This window comes from Agelaius phoeniceus, chromosome 21 (genome assembly GCF_051311805.1).
Source record: "Agelaius phoeniceus isolate bAgePho1 chromosome 21, bAgePho1.hap1, whole genome shotgun sequence".
Classification (NCBI taxonomy): Eukaryota; Metazoa; Chordata; class Aves; order Passeriformes; family Icteridae; genus Agelaius; species Agelaius phoeniceus.
The window spans coordinates 7313775-7337111 of NC_135285.1; the positions used below are offsets into that span (position 1 = coordinate 7313775).

Consider the following 23337-nt stretch of genomic DNA (forward strand, 5'->3'; position numbering starts at 1 on the left):
CCCTTTCATTTTTATGACACAAACCCAGCAATCAGGTATTAGTGCTGCTGTTGAACTTTACAGAGGATAAAATGCCAGCTGATAAAAAATCCTGCTTGCTGCAGGGACACACCCCTGCCCTTCCAGAGGGTCACTGCTCTCCTTGTGTTAGCAAGGAGCAAGTCTGGAGATGTCTTTTGATCCTTTTCCTTTAAAAGGGAAGAAGAAAGACAATCTCACAAATTCCAACAAGTTCATGACACACACACGCCTTTATAGGAACTAATTATCTGATATTGCAGTCACTGTCCCTCAAAGGAAGAGAGGAGACACAAAACAACCAATTCCCTCCTTACCCCGCTGCTTCCACCCAGGGAATACCCATGGGAAAACCAGCTGCTGTCTGATGTGAAGAAACCCAGCTGAAGCCACCCCTTCCTGTGCTCACCTGCAGCAAATCTCCTGTTCTGAAGGACACCAGGTGAGTTTGGAACGGCAGCTCTGACTTTGAGTGCAGCGTTTGTGATGAACCAGGGCATTGGAGACTCAGCTCAGGCTGTGGGATTCAGCCCCTGGGACAGCTCCTGCTCAGGGCTGGGGGAGGAGGAGCAGGACATGGCCTGAAGGGCCAAACTCTCTGATGACACCTGACTTCAGTCAGCTTGAGGCTGATCTGCCCCCCTCTCGCAGGGATGTGAACTAAACCCATGCAGGGATCTGTGCTGGGGTCACACCAGCAGAGGTGAGGGTGGCAGGAGGAACTTTTGACTGCTTTAACACCTGCAGTTAAAGGGTTAATTAATACCTGCAATTAAAGGGTTTGACTGCTTTAACACCTGCAATTTTGGGTGACAGATGGGAGGGGACCCTGAGCCCCCTGCCTGACCCCCTCCCTGCCAGGCTCTGCCCCCTCCCGGGGCTCGGGTCTGGATGTGCTGGAGCAAGGGGCGATGGATCCCCAGGGAGATGCTGGTGGAGAGCCCAGGCACAGGGGTGGGAAGGGGCCCAGTCCTGCACTGCCCTCCATGACAGGGGACTTTTGGAAGGTTTTTCCACATCTTTGGGATTCACAGCTCTGGAGACACCCGAACAAGCTGTGGAGAGAACGCTCAGGATGGGGATCCTGCTGCACACCAGAACCCCCAGTCCTGCTCACCCCAACCAGGGCTGCAGCACCACAGCACAACACAGAGGCTGCTACTGAGAGACAAATATCCTCATATTTAAGCTGCATTTCTACCTTGAAAAGCAATTTGCAAACCCACAGAGCGATTCTGACAAGCCTCACTGAAACCACGTTCTGAGTTTGCAAGAAAGATGCTTTTACCCACCTGCCAGCGCTGGGATTCATCATCATCAGGCCTTCAAAGTGCTCTACAAGGCAACCCAGCTCTCACATTTGCAGAATTCCAGTGGCTTTTGGAGCATGGGGTGGATGAAGCCTTCAGGGAGTTTAGCCAAGGATGTAAATTTGGGGTAGAAGAAGCTGCAGGAGCCCTGTCAGGTACCCAGAGCCCCGTTGGTGTGGCCAGAGCTGCTGCATTGCTGTGATGGGATTCCACTCACTCTTAAAATTTAAAGCTGTTTGGGAGAGGCCGAAGAGGAAAGGGAAACCTTTCCTACATGTTCTTGAAGCCCTTCTCTAAAAGGTTTAGCTTTGAAATGGGACCACACCAACAGCACTCACTCTCTTGCTGCATTCCTGGGTAAAAACCTTCCCTGTGGATTCCTCTGGCTGCTGCACAGCACCAGTTAACCCAGAGCCTAATGCAAAAAATGTATTTGTTTCTGGGCAGACGTTAAAAACTTTGGGAAAAGGCAACAAATATACAAGAAAGGAAAGAGAACTAAAAGGCTTTGGTTAGAAAATTAAAGTTGTTTGCCATGGCTTGATGGCTTAATCAGTCGATCAATATTTTTCACAGGGCAGGCGGGGAGGGAGCCATGAGCTGTGATGAAAAATGCATGAGGGGACAAGGGAGACCTGGGAGTAGAAAATTAAAAAGTCAGCCTGTTACATTTGTCCAATATTGGCAGAGAAATTAAAGCAGTTTGGGGAGGGAAAGGGGAGCGGCTGCGGATCTGCTGCGGGTTCCCTTCACCAGAGAAACGTGGACATTAATTAAGTTGCTTTCTTAGCAAAAAGATGGATTTTGTAACCTTTAGCACTCGCCAGCACCACGAGCACAGCAGGAAGGGTTTGCAAAGGGAAAACAGAAGGGATTTCTTGCCAGAGGAGCAGGCTGGGCTCAGGGAGGTGACACCAAGGGACAGTGCCCAGGGCCAGGGGCTGCAGCAGGAGGGAGCTGGATGGACCCTGCACAGGAACAACCACACTGGGATGATTCAGCTCTGCCACAGCCAGAGCCACCACAGCAGCTCTTGTTTCTGCATCAGCATCACTTTCTTTTTCTTTCTCTGCTCAGTTTGGCCACTCCTGGTTCTGCTGGCCTTGCAGAAATGAGGATAAGGACAAGTGCAGGCCTGGAAGATGCTCTGGAAGAGGCGAGAGCCAACCACTCCTTATGGATCACAGCCCTTGGTGTTTGCCTTAGAGATTGGGACTGCTTTAATACCTGCAACAAACTCCAGTGGAAAAGAGAAAAGTCACTCATTCTTCAATTAAACTGGTTTTGGTCACCCATCCTTTCTAAGGGTGACAAAAATAATTATGATGTCCAGTATCCAAAACTGAGAAAAACCACAGAAATTCTGTGACTGTGAGAATGGCTCTGTGCTTAGGAATGACCTCCCAGCTTCCAGCCCTCACACTGAGAGCAGCCTCTGCTTTCCTTGGGAATCCACATCCCAGGGATAACCAGGCACTGCCACCAGGCTCTGGACTGCACAGACCGAATCCAAACTGCTGGAACTCCTGAGCTGAGTCTCACTCCCCCAAATATTGGAAAATATTCCAACCTCCTGCCCTTCAAGGCCTGCAGGGACAGAACTCCAAGATCCTGACCCCTCTGCTGTGGTTAAGGGAGAAGGGATGTGACAAAGGGGTTTGTGTTGCACTTCAGTAAAACAAATTATTTTTGTACTGAGGTACTTAAAAGTGAATTCTGTGACTCTCCATCACACTCCCCAGTTACAGGTTTAAAATTTCAGGCTCAATTAACAGACCTGGACAACGCTGTTTTCTGCAACTAATTATCTCCAAATGCCAAGACACGATTCCACACACGGTACTTTTGTGAACCTCAGGATTTGCTTTCTGCACCATTATTTAAGCATAAACAGAAGGGAGCAGCCAGCAGTGCCTAAAGCAGGTTGGATATCATATTATGACCTTTATAGTAACAAAAAAAAAAAAAAAATGCTTATGCTATCAGAAAGCCAGGCCTTCTAATTAGCACAGGAACAGGATGGAGAGTGGGGCTGATTATTTCCAAGGCTTGGGCTCATCCAAGATGCAAACGTTGTTCTGTCTTGGCTGATCTTTGGACTGAGAAGGCTGCTTGGGTCAAATAACAGCACAAAAAGTTTTCATTAGGTAATCCAGCTGCAGCTGGGTTTGAAATGGCCATTATCCCACTGCTTTGGTAATTCTTCTCTTTGGTGACTGGGAATGTTAATATGGAAGAAAAAATTAGATCTCATTATTAACATGCTCAAACACACATTCTCATCCTTCACACACAATGCTGTGCCTCCACAGTCATAAACATGGAATTTCTTTCAATTTCTCTCTCCTTCATATGAGCCAGTCCTGCAACAGAAGCTTGTCCAAAGGCAGAAGGAACCTCAAAAATGACTCTGCAGCACTGTCCATTTATTTGACACCTAATGGAGTGCCAAGGGTCCTCCAGAGCTCCCCTTCCCAGCTCCCAGCTCAGCTGATTACTGAAGCCTTTGTGGTTTGCAGCAGCAAAAGGTGGGAATGAGAGTGGAATTAATCAAATTGGCTGTCAGGGGGTGACACAGGAGAGCAAAACACCAGAGGAGAGACTTCACCCATGACACCCCCGGGCTGGGACAGGAGCAGGGACCCTTCCCTGTGTCTGGGGAAAGGAAAAGCAGCCGAGGCTCATAGAATGAACCCTCCCATCCCTTCCAAGCTCAGGGATTGCTGGGAGGGATCCTGCTCTTCTCCAGTGTGTTCCATGTACATTTTAAATCATTTAGGAAACACGCTGGATATCTGTGCTGCAGAAACTCTGCTTTAGGGCTGAATTATTTCAGTTGTAGAACACGACTGTCACTGCTCATCACACGTTTTCTAACCACTTAATACATGCAGATTTTGTTAACATTTCTCATTACAATTTCAGTAAAGGGAAACATCTGTTTCCCCCCCCGCCTTAGAAAGTTACACTGCATCTTCCAAGCTGCCACATGCCTTTGAAATTCTGTGTTTAATCAATGCCATAATCTCCTCTTCCATAAAAATACCCCAGCATTCAGATAAGCAGCCTTGCAACAATTCCCCCTCCCAACATTTCAGCATGTTTAAATGTTTCCAGTTTTCCTGAAGAAAAGAGCAGCACTGAAAAATCCACACCAAACCCAAAGGTTTTGCTGACCAAACAGCGAAACAAACAGCACGAATTTTGAGAATACAAAATTTATTTCAAGCTTATAAAAGTCCTCAGCATTGCAAATTCTGTCACAAAACGTAAACTGTACAATGGATATTTTCATTAAAGTTTGGAGTAATGATAATTACTGCCAGATCTTCTCAGGCAGACCATTTCAGATCACACACACACACACAGAGCTTCTCCTGCAGGATGGATCAGTCTCACATGTGCCTCGCAGATGGCTGCTCCAGAGTCAAAGGTTTCAGTGCAACCTCTCTGCTCAGGACAGGGAGGTTCAGAGTGGAGCCACCAGGGCTGTCCCAAGGCCCAGTGCTGGCTCCCCTGGGCCCCTACTGCCTGCAGGTGTCGTGGAAAGCCTCGAGGGTTCGGAAGTCCCTCCACGTGGGTGGGAGGCCATCCTGCAGGAACTTCCCACAGCGCTGGCACGGAGCCTGGAACAGCTTTATGTAACTCCTTAACCAGGTCTGCAAGGAAAAGGGAGAGAAATTAAAGAGAACTGGATATGGATGTTCCCCTTTGTCATTACTCTGGTCAAACGGGAGCAGCAAGGACAGAGGATGTGCTTTGGCCAGGCCCCAGTGAGGTGCAGGGTGATTTTATAAACACACTGAGGATGACAAGGTCACTGGAGAGCTGAATTCCCACTTATTAATCATCTCTTTTCTAGTCACTTAAGCAAATTCATTAATAGAAATTCCTGCCCAGTGAGCAGGAGGCATTTGCAGCTCCAGAACTGTGAGGGGAGGCGAGTGCTGCAACGCCTCACATTTTTACTGGGATGTAATTGTTCCTCCTGGTGGGGCCTTCTCCAGCTGAGTGTTGGTTTGTCTCCTGCCATGACCATCTATCACCCCCTGCTGCACTCCCACTGCAGGCTGGGCTCTCCAGAGCTGAAGACAGAAGGACTCCCACATCCAGCTAATGAACTTCCTCTCTAATGCGATTTCAGGATCAATACTCACTGCTCATAAAAATACTGAGCCATTTTAAACCTGATTACACTGATGACTACATAGATATAAAATAAATAAAAGACCAGTAGTTGTGCTGTTTGTGAGGTCTCCAGGACGAGGTGAGAGATGAGAATCTGATTCCATGTTCTCAGAAGGCTGATTTATTATTTCATTGTATTATATTATATTAAAAGAATGCTATACTAAAACTATATTAAAGAAAGGGAAGGATACAAAGAATGAATAATAAAAACTAGTGACTGACTCAGAGAGCCCAACACAGCTGGCTGTAATTGGCCATTGATTAAAAACAATTCACATGTTTGGATAAACAATCTCCAGACCACATTCCAGAGCAGCAAAACATGGAGAAGCTGAGGCTTCTCACCTTCCCAGGAGAAGAAATCCTGGCAAAGGGATTTTTCAGAAAATATGACAGTAACAAGTAGTGCTGAACAACACAGGGTAAGTTCAGATGTTCCTTCACAAAGTTCCTGCCTCTGAAATGGGTTGTTCCCATCTTCACACGCAGCAATGAGCATTGCATAACCCAATTCCCCACTCAAGGAGATACACAACTAAAAAAACCCCAGACCAGCAGATTTATACTGTGAAGGATGCACATGAATCTTGTCATTTAAAGCCCTATTGAATTACATCGATAAGAGAAAATTGTTCTCTAAAGAAGAGGTCAGCTGCATTTATTGAAACAAATCCTTCCATCTTCATCAGAGTCTTCTCTATAGCAACCAAACCTTGGGCTGTCAATAACTCTCCTCCAGAAGAACTAGATCTTGTCTGGCTTGAGCAGTAAATATGGGGACAAGGGCAGCACAACTCTACAAGTAAATTGCTGTTATTTACTTCAGCTTGGATGGGCTTTGCTTGCACTATTGAGAAATCGAATTTTCTGAGCCATAATACAAAAATAGGTAAATGAAGTTAAATTGTGCACTTTGGACATGTGTTGACAGAAAAGAAAGGAATGGGTTCTTCATTCCTATCAGAAAATTAGGGCTCCAGAAGATCCTGTCATGAGGATTGCACAAGTGACAGCTGAAAGGCCCAACATATTGACACTTGTGCTGGTTTTGCTTTGTTGGAAGCTTTGGTGTTTTCTCTGATCAATACAGCAGGGCCTTGGCTCACACAAACCACTTGTTCTACTCAACACTCATGTTCAGGACCATGTTGAACATGGATCTGACCAGTAATGGTTGCTTTCACCTTTCAAAACTGATTATTTTAAGATGCACTTTGCAAATCTCTCATCTTAGTGGCCTTTTTATTAAACAACCAATCCAGCACAGCAGGGAGGAGAGCCTGACTGCTCTGAAATTACAAACTGAAAATTAAGGATGTAAAAGAACTGGTGCTAAATACTCCTAAAGACAGTGAATGGCAAAATGAGATTTATGTTTCCCAAAGTCTCAGCTGCATTGCTCCAGGTGAAGGGGCAACATAAAGGAAGGAAGTGGAGGAAAAAGCCTGAATTGTAAAGAAAATCTCCCCAAATCCTCCTCTGACTGCCAAAATTCATCTTGGTAGAAGGAATCCTGAATCTTAATTCCTTGTATTCACCCTCTGATCAACACGGGTGCTTCTTATGCGAGTTTATTTCACAAATAGGATTCTAAATACAAAAAGAATTAAAGGGGATAAACTTAAATCTGTACATCAAGGTAGAATTGTATTGGATTAATTTTATTCAGTGAGAGAAGATCTGAATACTCCAGTGTTTCCTTGCTTCTCCAAACACCTGCTGCTGAGCTGGCTAAGTACACACAGTCCCACAGGAACAAAGTTTGGATACAAAATGGAACCTGCTGTAAATAATGCCCATCCCTTCCCATACTGGGCAAGCTCCTCAGCTGGATTACTAATTTTGGGAATTTCAATTTCTTCTTACCAGGGAAGCAGATTTTGTACATGCAGAACTTGCACAGCAGGAACTGTCCAAGGGCTGGCCCAAAGGACAGAGTTTGGTTGAGGGAGTTTTTCCTCCTGTTCTGACCTTTGCAGACAGGAATCATCAGGCCAATATTGAGACCTGGACAGAAGAGCCATTCCCAGCTCAGTTTTCCAACACCAGTTCCCCCAGGGGAATGGGAATGGGCTCTTCACCCCTGTCCAGGTAGGAGACACAGAGAATCCCAGTCTCTGGGGGAGTTCCAGCTGCATCACAACTGCCTGTGTCCATCACTGCCAACACACTCAAACTGGGCTGGAAAAAGGTGTTTTTTCCAACAGACTTACCATGAAAGACCTGACCACCACATCTGGCATCTGGGGCAGCTGGTAGTGCAGCAGGGCAGTGGTTGCATGATCTGTCACCTGCATCAGACCAAAGGAGAAAGAAAATACCTTTATTCACTCCCCATTTCACACAAAGCAGTGTCAGCCTGCAGGAAAACTATGAATTCCATGGGGAGGTAGCAAACCAGGGAGTACAAAGATTACTCAGTTTCATTTCCTCTGACATCAGGAATCAATTAATATGATTATGGTTTATAAATAACTTGCATTACTAAAAGATTTCTGATAAAAAGCTTTTTAATTTCCCAGACAGAGCCATAGCAAGATCACACATCTGGGAATTGCACATGGGCACAATACATATAAAATGTGTATTTATAATAACAAGAATAATTACAAGAAAAATCAGGAAAACTAACCAATGCTGACAGACTTTTTTTTTTTTTTTAATAAGCACAATTTTTCAAATTATTCTGGAAGGGGCAGTTTCTGACAGTTATGATACACTTTTCTAGCAGTATTCAGCCTGTCAACTGTTACCAGCACAGTCAACAGCTTACTGCTTCTTAGAAATTCCATGTTGAATGCAAGAAATTATTGGAAAAACTCTTTATGCTGGACAATAAAGAATTCAGAAGAACAACACAACCACAAGAACTCTTTCACAGATTTCAACTCATGAATCTCAATGGTCCTCATCAGTAATGTCAAAGCTTCCAACAAAACACATGACTTTACAGAGAGGGATTTAATTGTATTTTCTAGTTCTGGCATGGGAGTGGAACTCTTCTCAGGGCCAGTCCACAGACTATGGCAAACTTTGAGTAAGAGGAAGTGAGAACTGAAATTCCCAGTGCTATTCCCAGCTAGCTCCAGTTGCTCCCCATTTGCAGTGAAGTCCAATCCAGCAATGGGAGTTGGAGCACTCCAAGTTTCACTGGAGACAAGAGAGGCTCGTGCTTGAAGCTATTCAGGGAGCTGGTTTTGCCAAAGATATATTCCTGAATAAATCCATGTATAGCCAGGCTCTCATTCACACCATTACAAACTTCCTCCACAGAGCTCTCCATCACATCAGGCTGTCTGAATCCAGTGCTGAGATTTCCTGCTAATTTCAGACCCAGGAGCTGCTCCCCACCATTCTCACACACCCAGCTCCCTCACTCACATGTGATTCTGACATTTGGAAGGCAAAACTTTCAGGACTTTGCACATCCTGGTGAGTTTGCAAAAAATATTCACAAAAAGGACCTCGGCCTGTTTTAGCCATTTCTGTGTTACCATGTAAAAATAAATATGAGAAATAATGTGATGAACTGTGCATTAATAGCACAGCATAACTCAAACCAGCCATTGCTTTTAAACACATCTCATGCAGTGCTCAGAAGCCCCCCCAGCTATCTGAATTTTTTTTTGAGATGGTGCTTTTATAGGATAGTAGCAGACATGTCAAAGAATAGGAAGTTCTGAAGATATTTATGAGCAGCCGTTCTCCTTCTGCTGTATTTCTACTTCTAACAAACTGTGGTTTGTTTTTTTTTTTCTCTTTTTTTCCTCCTGAACAACAAAGTTGTTTTCTCTTGGCACTGAAGGAAGTCGCTTAAAAAATACTGCTATTAACAAATTTAAATTGACTGGCCACTTTGGCAAAGCTGCCCATATGCTGTTGCTATTGTAATGTAAAGATAATGAGATTCCTTGGGGAGATGAAAGCCATCCCAGCATTGCTGGAACACTAATAATGCCTTCTGCACGAAAAGAAGGCAATTTCTACCCTAAGCAAGAGCTGATAGCTAAAAAAGATCAAAGTGGGTGTCAAATTTGAGGAAGAAAAGTAAAGGAATGACTCCCCACCCCTTCCCAACCCAGCAAAAATGTGATGTCAAACAGAAAGGAGCTGGGCCGTGGATAAACTGCCCAGGGCATGGGAGTGAGGGAGAATTTAACCCCCCCAAGAGAACAGACAATGAGAGAAAACACAAACTGATCGAGATTAAAAAAGAAGAGGAAAAAGGAAAAAAAAGGGGAGGGGGAAAAGCAAAAAATAATCCCAGAAGATCAATACCCAGCTCTCCTAATGGCAATACAATTTCACACCAAAGCAAAGCAAAACAAACTGTGGATGTGCCAGCTCACTTAAGGGACATACTTTTTCTTCCAGCCAAGCTGGAATCAGAAACTAATTTATTCTGGGTGTAGGATGATATTTTGTACATCTCAGGGTTTTATTTTATTAACTCCACTTTTATCGTTGTGCCTTACCTGCTGCTATCTAAGTTATCAGTCACTTTCTAATTTCTCTACTTTTTTTTTTTTTTTTTAGGGAAACATATTCAGGGGAGCACACATCGATTGGGATAGCTCTGCTCTGGACCTTGAAATGGATTTTCAAGAGATCTTACAGAAGAGCTCAATATTTCACAATTCATCTATTGAAAAGCACTTGTGTTTCTTGTCTAAAAAAAGAAGGAAAAACAAGGCAATCTCCTGCAGCAAAATTCTGCTGAATAAAATAGCCATTGTTGAACTAAGCACTTGGAGACTGAGGAAAAGAGATTTCAGTGACATGGAAAAAACAAATTTGGCAAAAAGTCTCAATTTTTCCCAGGAAGAGTTGTAATGCATTGGATCAGTACTGAGTTTTCCAAAGGTGACACATCCAAAAATGGCTTTATTGGGCTTTGATGACACTGGATAGTCATACAGCATTCCCAAAGCTGGAAAATCCATTAAAAATTTTAAATTATCCAAATTACAGGTGGAGAAAGCTGAGCAAGTGCTTCCTGTAAGTGGGAAAAGCAGCACAAAAGCAAAGACCTAAGGCACAGCTTTGCTCCACCACTGACCAGGTGAATGCAGCTATACCTGGCCCAATAAAAACCATCACATGGCTGAATTATAAAAGCTCCCTCTCCCCATGTATTCCAACTCACTGCCAGGAAATATCCCTCTCAAAAGTAAGTGCAGAACTTCCTTTAAGAGCCACAACTTTCCTTGCCACTCACTGGTTTACTCCCTCAAGCATGGCACTGACAACTCCATCTAATATAAAGGGATTCTTTAAATCCCCTGAAAGGTTTTTAATTTTTTTTTTTCCAAACCCTTGTAAGTTCATGGCCTTAACAGTAGCCTGTAGCAATGAGCTGTGAAGGCTGATCACAGCACTGAGGGAAAGAAAAAAAAAAAGGAAGTTATTTTATTAGTGTTTAGATCTTTTATAACGTGGAAAACTGCACGAATGCCTTTGTTCATTTCCAAGGATTCCCATTACTCAATCTTCTCTCCAGGAACAGATCTGAGGCTCTCTGGAGGGAATGTGGAGCACAGAATGTGGTGCCTGAGAGGTGCTGGGAAGGATGATGGATGGAACAGGCACTGAGAAACTCACACAAATCTCCACACACCCTTCCCCAGTTCAGGAAAGCACCACCAGACTCCTCTGAAAAACAGCATTTATCCGTTGTTTTCAGAGCTTGCAGTGTTTAGTTATTATTTTGCTTGTTCTGCTTATTGGGACTGAGTCCCAGAGGTTTTATTTCACTGCAGGAGGTCTCTGAGGAGAGGCAGGGGCTGATGCTGCCCAGGTGACCCTGGAGCAGCCCAGCTCCTCTCCTTGAGCAGCAGCAGCAGCAGCAGCAGAGCCCACGCTCTGTCTCATGCATGCATTCATCCTGCATGTGATCTCACTCTCAGATTATTGACAAGAATACATCTTCATACATTACAATACTTATGTGCCCTTGTGCTGCTGAAAATGCCAGCACTTTGGGATCACAGGGCTCACAAACAGCTTCTCCAAGTTCTGGTGAAAATCTGCTTTGGGGAGAAGCAGATCAAGCAAAAACACAAGCAGTTTGTGGCATTGCTAGAACTGGTGAGACTGTTTAGGTGAAAATAAGGATGGAACTCGGAGATCAGAATGAAATAAATGGGTTTAAAGCTTTTGTATATGATTTAAACAGCCAACTCCTTATAGTACCCAGCAACACCAGCTAAGCTGCTCTTAACTGAGCAGCTGTTTGACACCATCTCCCAGTTTGATCCCCTCACAGCAGCCCCAAAATTCTATATTCTTCCTTCTTTTTTTGAATGCCAAGTTATGAACATGGCACCATTCTTTACAATTAGAATTTTGAACTATCTGCACAATAACTAGAATTATTCAGCCTTCATGTATACCAGGATTTAAGCCTCAAAATCTTTCCTTATTTCCTGCTTTATTCCTCCTCTTGCTTTAGTGGATCAAGAGGCACAAGGTGTTAAAATTAGGAGGTTTAAGATGAAAACATTTGCTCTTCCTGTGGAGTTTAAATGTCACACCAACATGGAAGCCTGAAAAACCTTTTCTCTGCTCCTTGTGCTTCTGCCCTTTCAGCATTCCCCTCTCTTATTTCCCAGCTCCATTCTCTGGATCTAACCCTGCTGCTGCATTCAGTGCCTGTAAGGTTTGTTCACCCCAGGAGCAGATTTAGGAAGTCTCCAGGGAACTGGGAAAATGAGTGTACACTGGAACAGAAATGGCCCTCCAGGAGCTGGCCCCCATCAAATCACACACACCCAGGTCCCCTGCCCACTAAGGAGGAGAGAGAAAAGCCTTGCTGACACAGCCAATGTTTGCAAACAAAAAGTCAGGACAAATTTAGCTTGGTTTGACAGGGTTGGATTGAAGATCAGAGGTCTCTGGTCCTACAAAGTTGTGCTGCAACCCTGTGAGGATCTGACAGGACTGCAGCTCCCCCAGGCAGGGATCTGGGGAACTCCAGATGTTTTATTTGTATTATCATTGAAGACAGATTTTGGGGACTTGGTTGGGGTTTTAAAGAGGAACAGCCCTGTCCTTCTGTACATTTACAGGCAGCAGAAAGGGCTGCTCAGCCTCCTCCATGGGGGCAGCAGTTACTCATCCCTATTTTTCCTTTTTCCACATTGCCATACTGGTGACTGCCATGAGAAACACATTTCAAGAACATTCAGATGTGCTCTGACACATTTACTCATGATTTTTTAGTGGCATGAAAACATTTGTTCAGAAAATCCTGCAGTACAGATCCTACCCTGGTAACAGAGTGTGATAGTTTCTGTAACACTATTTTATCTATTTCCTTCATTTTGCTACTCCTAAATCACCACTCCTGGGTATTACAAATAGACACAAGTGCAGCTTTAGAGAATAAAGAGGAAATCAAACCAAGCACTGCACCACAGAGAATTTACTATGCTGAACCACAGCACTTTCTGTCACCTGTTTGAAAACTTGACGTGGGTCTCAGCCTTAACTTCTTCAACTATCAGCTCAATCTACACCACCTATTGATTAGAAGCTGCCATCACCTTCCATTTTTATCACATTTCTCAGGCAAGAATCTGGGAGCTCTATGCAACCAATTCAGTGAGAGCTCCTGTGAAGTCAGCAAATATTATCCCAGCCTGAGGGATGAGAAACTCAGCCGAAGAGAGGTGAAGCTGTCCAAGGTAACACAGTGACAGAGCCAGCAACAAAATCTATAAAACTACTATAAAAACCCCCCACAGACACTTGTTCAGCTGGTCACAAAACACCTTTTCCCTGAAGTCTTTCTGGGTTGGTTTTTATTTTTTTGGTAAATATGAATAATTTGGTATTTATCAAGAGAAAAATGGACAACAGGAACTTAGGAAGAGAACAAAGATTCTCATTTATCCATACTGCAGCCAGGGAGGCAGCAGGAAGAGGGGTATTTTATGTTTTCTCACTGATCTCTTCTAGTTTCTGCTCTAAAGCATCACCTGGACATGAAGGGAAATTTATTCCACTTATTTATGCACCCTGAGTCCCTAACATGGACATCTAAGCAAACTGGACATTACTGAACTCTGTTATCTTGCTACAGACAATTATATCATCAAAACCTGATTATTTATTATCATTTAACACAAATTTAAGCAAGTTATTCTAAACAAAAACATCCAGGAGGACACACAAAATGAGTGTACAACCAAACACACACACACACACACTGGGAAATGGAGATGATGCAGGTCATCCCAGAACCTTACATTTATTCCACTGCAAAAATCACTTTAAAGCAGGCTGATAAACAAATGCTGCTTTACTTCCTGCTCTATTACCCTACTTGATGCAAAAATAGAAAGAATATTTCAACCACTAAATCTCCGGGGTGTGAAGAATCAACTGCAGCAAAAATTCGCTTTAATGCCAGGCAGAGAAGGGAGAGCAAGGCAGCTCCCCAAAAGCTGTGCTTTGATCTGCAGCAGGGCAATGTCCCAGGTCAGCATCCTCCCCTCCTGCCTGCCTCTGAAACCTTGGAAGGGAGCACAGCCAAGATGCCAGAGTTTTGACCCCTGTTTTTAAGCTCTTTCGAGTCCCTGACCCCCATTTGCTTCACAAACTCCAAAGGAGGATGAAAGGAGCCAGAGCAGCAGCTGGAGGCTCCAGCTCCTTGAACTGGGGCTTGAGGGAAGGGAAACTGGAATTTAAACTTGGATCAATGTGAACTTACAGCATTCTGACAAGAGGCCTTCAAAGAGAAATCTTCCCTTCCTTGAAAATAGCAAGATATAGATCTTTCTAAAATACACTTTAACCTTCTTAGCAGTTTTATTTTTATTGCTGCCATTCTCTCATCAGGCTTCTCTTACTTTATGGCACAACATTTATTCCAGTAAGTCCCTCCTCTGGCTTACATCACCATGGGAAGAAGGGCAGGCAAAAATAATGCCATGGAAAATATTTACAAACTCATTTTGGAAAGGGGGTTCCACTGATTTATTAAACTCAAATTCTCAGGAATGTGAGGGAACAAACCCCAATGAAAACAACAAAGCAAAATCCAAATGAACCTGAAACAGTCCTTTCCCCCCCAAAAGATTTACACTGATTTCTCATGAAATTTTAAGACTAGTGTAGTATAATCTCTGATCTCCTATTCCAAACCATGGACTGGAACTGTGATGGGAAATAAATCCAAATTAAATAACACTTGAAGTGATCTTCTTTTCTACTCACAGTTTTCCATCATTACAGATTATTTGTTTGCTATTTGCAAGTTGTGATGACAAAGAATAAATTCTGAATTATTTAACATAAGGGCCCAGATATTTAAAATCAATTCCACATATGTGCCTTAGGTAGAGAGAAATGATGTGAGACTTACCTTCTGAAAAACTTGATAGTTGGATTTAGACCATATGTCAAGCTACAGTAGGAAAAAAAGAAAAAAGTTATATATTACTACAGATAAAGAAGCAGCTTTGGAGAGAAAATGGATCAACAAAGATGCATCTCTGAGTTCATTCTTTTGACCCCTTGCCCTTATGTTGCAATCCAAGAAAGGGAATTAATAACACAAGATTTCCTTTGTATTGCAATGGAGAGTGAACACAGTTCAGCAGAGTTTCAATAAAAAATCATACATACAAGACCTGTTGAATTAATGAGTTCTCTTTAAAAAAGCAAAATCTTCATTTGTATGGGGTTGTGGCTGATCTATGCAAATATTCATCAGCTTGAGTGTGTTTCTAAAATGAGGGCATTTTTATCAAGTTTATGCTTGTCTTGTGTTGAATAAGTGATTCAGTTACAAACGACACAAAGAGCGTTTAGCTGAATTAAGCCAAAGCTTTGGGTCTACTGGGGCTAAATAAAACATCCCTCAGGAAACTGCATTTACATTTGCAGACAAAAATCACACTAAGAGAGATTTAAGGTTGTAGATAACTGCACGCATCCATGACTTCAACGTGTGCTCAGCTACACACAAACTGAAAGAACAAAATTGAAATTTAAGATTTCTTAACCCAGTGGCTCTGGTGTTTAACAATTCCTACTGACACATCAATGCTCTCTTAGCTAGTCCTGTGGAACATCTCACACTCTGCCAAGGAAAAGCAGCAGGGAAAAACAAGAGGAGCTTCCATCAATCCCAGACTTGCAAATCACTTTTTTTTCCAACAGATCCCAGTGTACTCAACAATTCTGTATGCACAGAACTTGTCACAGGAAAGGTGTTTGATAAAGCATTAATCTCAGGAATCTCAGTCTGGACAGAAGAACTTCTGAGTGAATTTATGAAGCAGGGGTAGCTCCTCTAGTGCCTGATACCAGGGTTGGACACACGTGTTCTCACAAGGGGGGTTCTCTCTTTTTCTGGTACAACTGATTGTTTCAGCTCTGCCTTAGGTGCCCATACATTCCAACTGACAGTACAAGACTCTCAAGGCACAAAAAGAGTCTGAAATGAAGGAAGTCATGTGAAGTGAGTAAAACACATTAGAGGGAGGTGAGGGAAGCGAGGGGGAAGGATGCTGAGTCCAAGTGATTAATTCACCATGCTAAAAATGGTCAGAATGCTAAAAGCTCTCACTCTTGTAGGAGCAGCAGTGTGAAGTGGCCCATGTCCAAATCCTGCCCAGCAGTGACTCCTGAGTCCCCAGAGCTCAGAGGGGACAGGATGATGCTAAAACTTCAGAAGCTGCTCCAGGATCGATGTTTCACGGCTCAGCACTGCTGACCTTGCCCTGAGACAAAAGCCAGCTGATGTCTCAATGTCCCAATGCCTTCTCCAGGCTGGATGGGGACAGGAGTACCCCGAGGCACCTCCCTTCAAACCTGGTAACATTTCCTGGCTCTTGGGGTGAGATCAAGAACCCCTCTGAACATCAGCATTCAGACCTTGACCCAAGCTTGATTTATTATCCCACCTGGGAAGGCAGCACGGCACTTCCAGATTAGAAAGGCCGACATTTGAAAATAAAAATTTAATGTATATTTTTTTAAAAAACCATCCTGTTTTAATGTAATTTACAGCTTTTCTTTGACTGCAGAGTTGCTGTAATTGGAATGTATAGATGGTTTGCTAATCTCCACTGATCAAACCAAGTATGTGATCCTCTCTAGTTAGGCTCAAAAAAAAAAGTCCACTTCAGATGCTGCTTTAAGATGAGTCCAACAGGTTCTGAATGTTCATTAGTTGGCATGGAGATGGGAAAGCTGAAAAAGTAATGAATGCCTGTCTTACAGACGTGATGTTATCCATGTTAAAAAAGGAAGAAAGAAAAAAGAAAGAAAGAAAAAGCCACTAGCCCCTGCTCCTTGCATACATCTTAAATGAGTGCCCACCTTTCCCTCCTGAAACTGAGGATTAAGGCAGAGGCAGATTAAAGAATGCATCGTTATAGGTCTATTATTCTTCAACTTTTCACTTTCAATCAAGACACACATTTGTAACTAAAAAACTGCTGAAAGCACAATTTCAGGGCATCCTCTGCATGTGAATTAAACAGGGGCTTTCTCTCCCCAGTGCCCCTCTCCCCAGCCAGCCCCAGCAGCTGGAACAAGAGGCCGTTTGCTGAAGGTCGCGGAGCGATTTCAAAGGCGATAACAAACCAGAATGTTCCCTGCATCCCATATCAAACAGGTCCGGTGCCAACACTTATTAGAGAAATCAGATTCAACCCCCCCCTTCACCCAAACACACACACAGCCAGCTTTGAAGTGGTGAGAATGCAGGGATCAGAAATTACCCCAGAGACAGCTCTGCCTGTCTTTGAAGCTTTCCTTTGATACTACTATTTCTTCTCCTCTCTTACGCTAGGAGGCTAAAAGCTGCCTTTTCTTATTGATATGGGGTAATTAATGAAGCCATAGCATTAACATAACCCAAGTTCCTGAACATGAGAATTCAACAGAGACACTTATGTTTCTTTAGTTAAGTCTAAGGGATGCAAAACAGGAATTTGGCTAGTGCCCACATGCCCTGCCAGGGTGGTTCTTGGTCTCTGCATCCAAAGAAAAGCATGGTATTATCATGCCAAAAAAAATCCCAATATGATTTTTTTGTTGGCAGACCGATGACTCAGCTGCCCTGTGAAGATGAGCTGCATAGCTTCATTTAGTCAGGAATCAGGAAAACACTAGTAATTAATTACCATCCATGGTTAAATTTCAATGCACAACAAGCATGTCACAGTCTGAAATTAAGGGTGGCACTGTGCCACCACTAAAATCATGAGGGTAATTAAAATGCATCAGTCTGTGGTGGACATGAAGGGTTAGGATGGTGAGCAACAGCAACTGTGAGCAGGTCCAGCACCCACGACATGTCAGAGCCTGCCAGATCTCACTTATTGTTTTTGCAAAGTGGCACCAAAAATGTCCAAGTTATGCAGCTGGCAGCTTGGCAAAGACATTCTGCAGGGTCTGTGAATAATTCACGAGAGAGGTACACGAGGCACTTAAGAAATGCAATGATTCTGTCTGTATAAGCAAAGCTTGAAAAAAAAAAAAAACCCAGAATGGCTGGTTATTTTACTCACTGCAAGCTTAAAACTTCTGCTCTTTCACCTTAATTTTGAAAGTATTTAAATGTATGAGAGGGAGAACCCAATTTAGGGAGACTTCAGCAGAGACCACGTGAGGCTGTCATGTAGGCACCTGTCAACCTGCACAGCTCAATGTGTGAGCACACAGCAAGATAAAGCAACCTGGAAAATGCCATGTCAGCTTTCCTGGGTAACTGCTGGTGTGTCACTGTGCAGCTCCACAACCAGGAGAAAAACCCAGATTTGGGGTTTTTTTGCCAGACTTGCCTGACTGAAGGAACAGAGGAGTCTCAACAGCTCTGCTGTTTGCACTTGTCTCTTCCTTTTCTATTCCCAGCAATGTAGAATTTGCTAAAAACCAGTGTATTTTCAGTAACAAATGATGACTGCTCTGATCAGAGGGGAAAACTTTGGCCTCTTCTGTGCACAGTCCATTTCTCACTTAGTGTCTGTGTGACCAGTCTTCCAGTGATGGCCAGTTCTCCTTTTTTAAATACCACTAAATACATCTGGTTGCCCCAAACCCCCCTCTACTTGTGAAAAGTCTTCTTCCACTGAATTTCACTTTTTGTACTTAAAGGCCTTTCCAATGTGTGCAGTTTGGAGGGTGACTCAACAGACCCTCATCCAGTTATTTAAGTGCAAAGAAGATTTTTCCAGTGTCCCTTCTTCAGCGTGCCTTACAGAAAAGAGGCACTTCAGCATTGCCATATTGCATGTTAGCACCTAATTTCCTATCTCCCTGTTGTTTACAAATATTAAATGTTTCCTAGGAATACATAAGCTAAGTCCCAAATCAACAATGACTGTGTAAACTGCTCCCTGGAAAAATTATCACCGCCTACTGTGTTCCTGAGGGTTCTCCATATTTCTGTTATTTAATAAGGATGATCCTCACTGATCTTTTTCTTACTTTTTTTGTGTGCTTCTCCTTAATGCTGGTGCATTTTTCATGCTATCAGGCTAGCAACTGAGAAGCCAGAATGGTGTAGAAGCCTCACTGAAGTACCTTCCCAACAGCATCTGTTGTGACAGGGAAGGAATTGCAATGGACTCTGTTCCTAACTGACTGCAATCGCTCATTCCCAGCAGGCACAATAAGGAAAGCAAATCATTGTGAGAGCACAATCTTAATTCTTATTCTCCAATTACCAGAGTAGTTAATTAGTGACAAAAAAAAAGGAGCTCACTGTTTGTCAATATGTGCTCCAGTTGGCAAAACTAGCAAACTACGCATTTATTTAATCTTCCAAGCCAAATTTGCTCATGATTTAAGTGGCTCCAACTCCAATTCTACTTCAGTCAAATGAAATGTTCCTATTTATACCTAAAACAGAGACCTTCAAGTTTGCAAAATCTCTGGGATGCCCACTGGAATAGCAAAGTGCCACGTAAAGGTCACAGGTTGGTGCATCCTTGCAGGAGCAGTGACAGAGCCCAGGGTTGGACACAAAGCTAAATGAGTAGAGAACAGACTCCCCTGCAGACTGGCTTAAAGCAAGAAATAAGCCAGGTGTTAACAGCAATGCTCTGGAGGAGCAGAACTGCTCCCTCCTGACAGCAGGCAAAGGTTAGTGCCCCGTGCCCAGAGCTGGCCTTGGCAAGCCCTGCTGTCCCCTGGCAGCAAACGATGGCAGAGGAACAATGTGCAGCTCCCAGGAGAGTTCACCTTGAGCTGAACAGAATCCCAGTGCCAGATGCTGAGTTTCAGAAAGGAACTCCTTACTTAGCTTTTCAGCATATATAGCATTATTGTATTTCAAGGGAGCTTCAAAGGAAACTGGATTCATCAGAGAAAACGAGCACACCCAAATGAAGTGTGACATGGGAATCCATCACACACTCTCAGTGCTCTCTCAGCAGACCATCATTTCACTTCCATGCAGAACTTGGGGTGAAGAGGGGCTGCTGCTGGAGCTCTGTATTTATATGCAAATATACAGGGACTAGAGAGCAGCTGCTTCTGTGGCAAACTGGTATTTAAACCTGCCTATCTGAAAAAGGCAAATTAAAATTAAGCAATTTTTATTTTACTACTTCTTAGGCCAATCCTCCGCCCTTTGAGGAAGAATGTCTCACCTGGAAAATGGAGCTGCACTGTTTCCTTCAGCAGCTCAGCTCCTGGCCTTTCCCAGAGAACAGAGGTTCAGACTCAGAGCTGCTGAACTCTGGGTCAGCACACAACGTGCTTCTGTGTGCTGAAACACAGTTATCACTTCTGAAAGGAAAAGAAGTCTCACCTCATTATAACATGGCCTATGGGTGCCAAATATTCATCTTGATATAATGAACTTCTTATTTTAATAGGCTTCATAATCAGAAGAGAAAGCTCCAGAGACAATGTGAAACATGGAGGTATTCAGTGCTGTTACTGGAAGGGAGAGTCCTGGTGGATGTCTCAGGAACAGAGACCCTTCCACCCTGGAAAGAGACCTGAGCTGAGCTAAGGCCGTCAGGTCCTGTTAACATCTCCTGATGTGCTGAGGAGAGCCAGATGGAGAGTGTGCAGGCACAGGAAATCTCAAGGTTCAAGCAGGGTGAGCTGTTCACAAAATAAATCACTTGTGGAAACAGGTAACACTTGCTGTAGTAGCTGCTGTTCAAGATGTGCTGCTGCTGGCAAGCAAATTCTTGAGGAGCACCTACCAATGATCCTCTCTGTTGTGTTTATCAAGCCAAAAAAAACCAGCCCAAGATTTCTCAATGGCTCTCAGAAGAGTGAAAGCTGAACCTTGGGCTGTTGATGTGCTGGTACACTGCAAAAATGTTTTCTCAGCAGACGCTATGAACACAGCAACTGAGGTCTAAGGTGATAAATCAGAAATTCAAGCAAAGGCTTCAGAGCTTAGAAAGAACTCAGAGATATGGGGATGCAAAACCTAAGCAAAACAGGACAGATTTAAACTGGAACACTGTGCAAACATTCTAAGTCTTTTTCCAGTTTTGCATTTCCAGTGTGCCTGCAGTGGGACCCCAGTTTTCTGCCATGAAAACAGATGGAAATGAAGTGCAGTGCTGCTGGAGAGGCTGTGACCTATTGTACCTGCAGAGCCCCTCGTGGCAGGAAGGAATGATGAATCTGACTCCATGTTCTTGAAGGCTAATTTATTATTTTATGATACTGTATTATATTAAAGAATGCTATACTAAAACTATACTAAAGAATACAGAAAGGATACTTACACAATGCTAAAAAGATAATAATGAAAATTCATTACTCTCTCCAGAGTTCTGACACAGCTTGGCACTGATTGGCCAAAGAGTGAAAACAACCCACAGCAGAAACCAACAAAACAATCACCTGTGAGTAAACAATCTCACATTCCTCATGTGAGCACAACACAGGAGAAGCAAATGAGATAAGAATTTGTTTTCCTTTTTCTCTGAGGCTTCTCAGCTTTCCAGGAGAAAAATCCTGGGTGAAGGGTGTTGGGGAAGATGGAACAGGAAAGCCTTATAAATATGATTGCCTGGCACAAGATTTTGAGAATATGGAAACTATAAGTGAGATTGAAATAAAAGCAAGCTCTGAGATACCTCAGTTACTGAACAACTGGAAAACAATGGTGTGGCCAGCTGAAGGTGATCCCCTTTTGATGGAACAACACCCTCTGCTTGCAGACAGGCCCAAGGGTCAGAGCAGACCCTGCCAGCTTGGCAGAAGGGGCCCAAAGAGGAGTTTGTAGGGTTTAAAATGTAGCACAGTATGGTGATGTAATGATTCTTACAGGCTGTATGTAAATGCTATAGGATTTGTATCTTGTACTAGATTGGTCAGTGAGAATTAGAATATTCAACACAGAAGAAGATTTATTGTATTGTAACGGGAACCTCGCTCTCTTATCCTCTTCTACTCTTTACCTCTTTTACTCTCTCATCCTTTTTACCACATTCTTGCCTTCTCTCTCTTTACTTCTCTGTGGCTGGCAGCTCCCAGCAGGGCCCTGCACCCAGGCCCTTTGCAATAAACCCCAAGTTCCACCACCTGGCTTCAGAGATCTCTCGTCTCCATCCATCCCCACCATCCTACCCCTCGTCACTTCTACAGAAGGGATTTTTCAGAGGATGTGAGTGCCCCAGTGCCCCACCTTGTGAGTGCCCCAGTGTCCCAACCTGTGAGTGCCCCATCCTGTGAGTGCCCCAGTGTCCCATCCTGTGAGTGCCCCAGTGTCCCATCCTGTGAGTGCCCCATCCTGTGAGTGCCCCATCCTGTGAGTGCCCCATCCTGTGAGTGCCCCAGTGTCCCATCCTGTGAGTGCCCCACCCTGTGAGTGCCCCAGTGTCCCATCCTGTGAGTGCCCCATCCTGTGAGTGCCCCATCCTGTGAGTGCCCCAGTGTCCCATCCTGTGAGTGCCCCACCCTGTGAGTGCCCCATCCTGTGAGTGCCCCATCCTGTGAGTGCCCCAGTGCCCCACCCTGTGAGTGTCCCACCCTGTCAGTGCCCCATCCTGTGAGTGTCCCATCCTGTGAGTGCCCCAGTGTCCCATCCTGTGAGTGCCCCACCCTGTGAGTGCCCCAGTGCCCCATCCTGTGAGTGCCCCACCCTGTGAGTGCCCCACCCTGTGAGTGCCCCACCTTGCCATCCTCGGTGTAGACGTTCTCGCTGTAGCCCTTGACGATGGTGCGGTCGATGAAGAGGCTCCGCATCACCACGATCACCTTCAGCACCTTCCCCAAGGTCACCTGGGGAGAGCAGGACAGGGACACAAACGAGCTGAGGGTGAGCTGATGGGGTCTGAATTCCTAAGACCAGCGAGTTAACAGCTTAAGTTGATGCAATTTCAGTTTTCAATATTTTATAGAGAGACCAAAATAAAAGATCCAAAAGCAGTGTAGTGTTATGAGGAGGAGAGATAGCATAAAGTGCAGAACAAACAAACATTCATTTGCAACTGAAAATGTATGAGTTCACAGAATTCCCTTGTGCAGACATGACACTGCCAAGCAATTCTCTCCATTTTATTAACACCACAACTCAATAACTTGTCAAAAACAATGGGCAAATGTGATTATTTTCGATGAATTTGATATTCTCCAATATAAGTCCACTTAGAGAAAAACAATTTGAAAGAGGAATCGGACTCTCCTAATGCTAGCTTGTAAAAGCATACCATGAGTTTAATGGAAACCATTTTCTGTCCAATAAAAATGTAAAATTATTTCAAAGGAAACTACAGCTTAAAGTAAAAATGTTACATTTTCAAAGGTTTCATTTCCTTCTGTGAAAGTGTTAAAGTGCAAAGAATAAAACTAGTATAATGGAAAATACAGAGGGTCAGTCAGA

General features: G+C 43.8%; 1 protein-coding gene across 1 annotated transcript in view; it reads right to left on the bottom strand.

Moving 5' to 3' along the window:
* Positions 1–4530: 4530 nt before the first annotated feature.
* The window catches only part of MED27 (mediator complex subunit 27), an 84997-nt gene continuing 66190 nt past the window's right edge, over positions 4531–23337 (bottom strand). The window contains exons 5-8 of the mRNA XM_054646218.2: positions 22629–22736; positions 14887–14928; positions 7733–7810; positions 4531–4987 (exon numbers count right to left, since the gene is read on the bottom strand). Coding sequence (XP_054502193.1) covers positions 4853–4987; positions 7733–7810; positions 14887–14928; positions 22629–22736 — 363 coding nt within the window. The 3' untranslated portion in view covers positions 4531–4852. The remainder of the gene's footprint in view (positions 4988–7732; positions 7811–14886; positions 14929–22628; positions 22737–23337) is intronic.